Source organism: Gadus macrocephalus, chromosome 12 (assembly GCF_031168955.1).
Source record: "Gadus macrocephalus chromosome 12, ASM3116895v1".
Lineage (NCBI taxonomy): Eukaryota > Metazoa > Chordata > Actinopteri > Gadiformes > Gadidae > Gadus > Gadus macrocephalus.
The window spans coordinates 27,254,563-27,257,062 of record NC_082393.1 but is presented as its reverse complement, the minus strand read 5'-3'; the positions used below and the strand labels follow the sequence as shown (position 1 = coordinate 27,257,062).

Genomic DNA, 2,500 nt, shown 5'->3' with positions numbered 1-2,500 from the left:
GCCAGCACCAACCACCACAGGCCCGTTTCAACAGCCAGTCAAACACATCCAGGCCCGTTTCAACAGCCAGTCAAACACATCCAGGCCCGTTTCAACAGCCAGTCAAACACATCCAGGCCCGTTTCAACAGCCAGTCAAACACATCCAGGCCCGTTTCAACAGCCAGTCAAACACATCCAGGCCCGTTTCAACAGCCAGTCAAACACATCCAGGCCCGTTTCAACAGCCAGTCAAACACATCCAGGCCCGTTTCTACAGCCAGTCAAACACATCCAGGCCCGTTTCAACAGCCAGTCAAACACATCCAGGCCCGTTTCAACAGCCAGTCAAACACATCCAGGCCCGTTTCAACAGCCAGTCAAACACATCCAGGCCCGTTTCAACAGCCAGTCAAACACCTCCAGGCCCGTTTCAACAGCCAGTCAAACACATCCAGGCCCGTTTCAACAGCCAGTCAAACACCTCCAGGCCCGTTTCAACAGCCAGTCAAACAGCCGCACTGCTGGAAGGAAAGAGTGACAGGGAAACACCTGTTAGCATGTGTGTGTGTGTGTGTGTGTGTGTGTGTGTGTGTGTGTGTGTGTGTGTGTGTGTGTGTGTTTGTGTTTGTGTTTGTGTATGTTTGTGTGGTAGTGTGTATATGTGTGTCTGTTTATTTATGTGTTTCCGACTGTGTTTTTGTATGCGTGTGTATGTGTTTGTGTGCATGTGTTTGTATGTGTGTGTTTGTGTGTATGTGTGTGTGTGTCTGTGTGTGTATGTGCGTGTGTGTGTGTGTGTGCCTTCGAGCACATCCACACACATGTTGACATGTACGCCTTCCGTCTGTTGAGGAGGAGCCGTATCAGACACACCCCAGCCCCGCCCCCAGCACCACCCCCAGCCCCGCCCCCAGCACCACCCCCAGCCCCGCCCCTAGCACCGGGCTCCGCCCCCAGTTCCAGCCCCTGAGGAGGCCCTGAGGAGGCCCTGAGGAGGCTCTAGGGGCCCGTGGCCTCTGAGAAGGCTCTAGGGGCCACGGCCCCTAGAGCCTCCTCAGGGCCTCCTCAGGGGCCACGGCTCTGAGGAGGCTCTAGGGGCCGTGGCCCCTGAGGAGGCCCTGAGGAGGCTCTAGGGGCCGTGGCCTCTGAGGAGGCCCTGAGGAGGCTCTAGGCGCCGTGGCCCCTGAGGAGGCCCTGAGGAGGCTCTAGGGGCCGTGGCCCCTGAGGAGGCCCTGAGGAGGCTCTAGGGGCCGTGGCCTCTGAGGAGGCCCTGAGGAGGCCCTGAGGAGGCTCTAGGGGCCGTGGCCTCTGAGGAGGCTCTGAGGAGGCCCTGAGGAGGCCCTGAGGAGGCTCTAGGGGCCGTGGCCTCTGAGAAGGCTCTGAGGAGGCTCTAGGGGCCACGGCCTCTGAGGAGGCTCTAGGGGCCGTGGCCTCTGAGGAGGCTCTGAGGAGGCCCTGAGGAGGCCCTGAGGAGGCTCTAGGGGCCGTGAGCCTCCTCAGAGGCCGCGGCCCCTAGAGCCTCCTCAGGGCCTCCTCAGAGCCTCCTCAGAGGCCGGGCCCCTAGAGCCTCCTCAGAGGCCGGGCCCCGGTTCACTCGGTTCAACAGGACAGAGAGAGACGGTCACAGGTCCTGTGCGTCAGTACTGTGACTTGTGAGGTTCCTAGAGATCTTTTTCTAGGAATTAGCGGTTGCTTCACACACAGAACGCAGAGCCCCTTCCCTTCCTCTTGGTGGTTCCTCCGGGTGAACCCCTGGTCCTCCAGAACCACTTCAGTCCAGATGGAGAGAGGCTGAGGACAGGGGAACAAATCATCAGTGTTCAATTATCTCTGAGAGACTGATTTGAACTTTCCATGCTGCGTTGTCATACTACCGATGCATACTGTTACCATCTACTCTACAAATGATAAAAACAATGTTCCAAACTCGCCTCTAGCTAGTATTTATAGTTAGTATAGTATATATCGTTAGTATAGTATATATAGTTAGTATAGTATATCTAGTTGATATCATTAGTATAGTATGTATATAGTTAGTATAGTATGTATCGTTGAGCCACAAGCTGGGATGCTATGCTATGCTATGCTATGCTATGCTATTCAAGCTTGTGTGTGTGTGTGTGTGTTTGCGCGCGGGTATGTGTGTTTGTGTGTCTCCATGCGTGTCTTTGTATCTGTGGGTGTGTGCACGTGCGTGTCAGTGTGAGCCAGCACATGCAGCGTAATGGAGTTCAGCTGTTTGTCCTCAGGGTGTCAGCGCTCCAGAACATCCCCAACGCCCCCACCAAGCCTGCCCCCCCGCCTCTCGCTCTCTCTCTGAACTGTAGACCAACCAGAAGGCGGAGCCTACATCCACCAAGTGACGGCTCACAAGTGTAGATCACAGGCCGCTGACAGCCACACCTTGTGTGGCTATTGGTCACATGACACATGGCGCTGGTTGTTTACAGACACAATCAGCACCATGTGTCATGTGACCAATAGCCACACGTTGGGTGGCTATTGGTCACATGACACAT

General features: G+C 55.8%; 1 protein-coding gene across 1 annotated transcript in view; it reads left to right on the top strand.

Moving 5' to 3' along the window:
• adamts10 (ADAM metallopeptidase with thrombospondin type 1 motif, 10) overlaps positions 1–1,114 on the top strand; it is a 15,817-nt gene extending 14,703 nt beyond the window's left edge. The window contains exon 9 of the mRNA XM_060066321.1: positions 1,029–1,114. Within this exon, the coding sequence (XP_059922304.1) occupies positions 1,029–1,114 (86 nt within the window). The remainder of the gene's footprint in view (positions 1–1,028) is intronic.
• Positions 1,115–2,500: the final 1,386 nt, after the last annotated feature.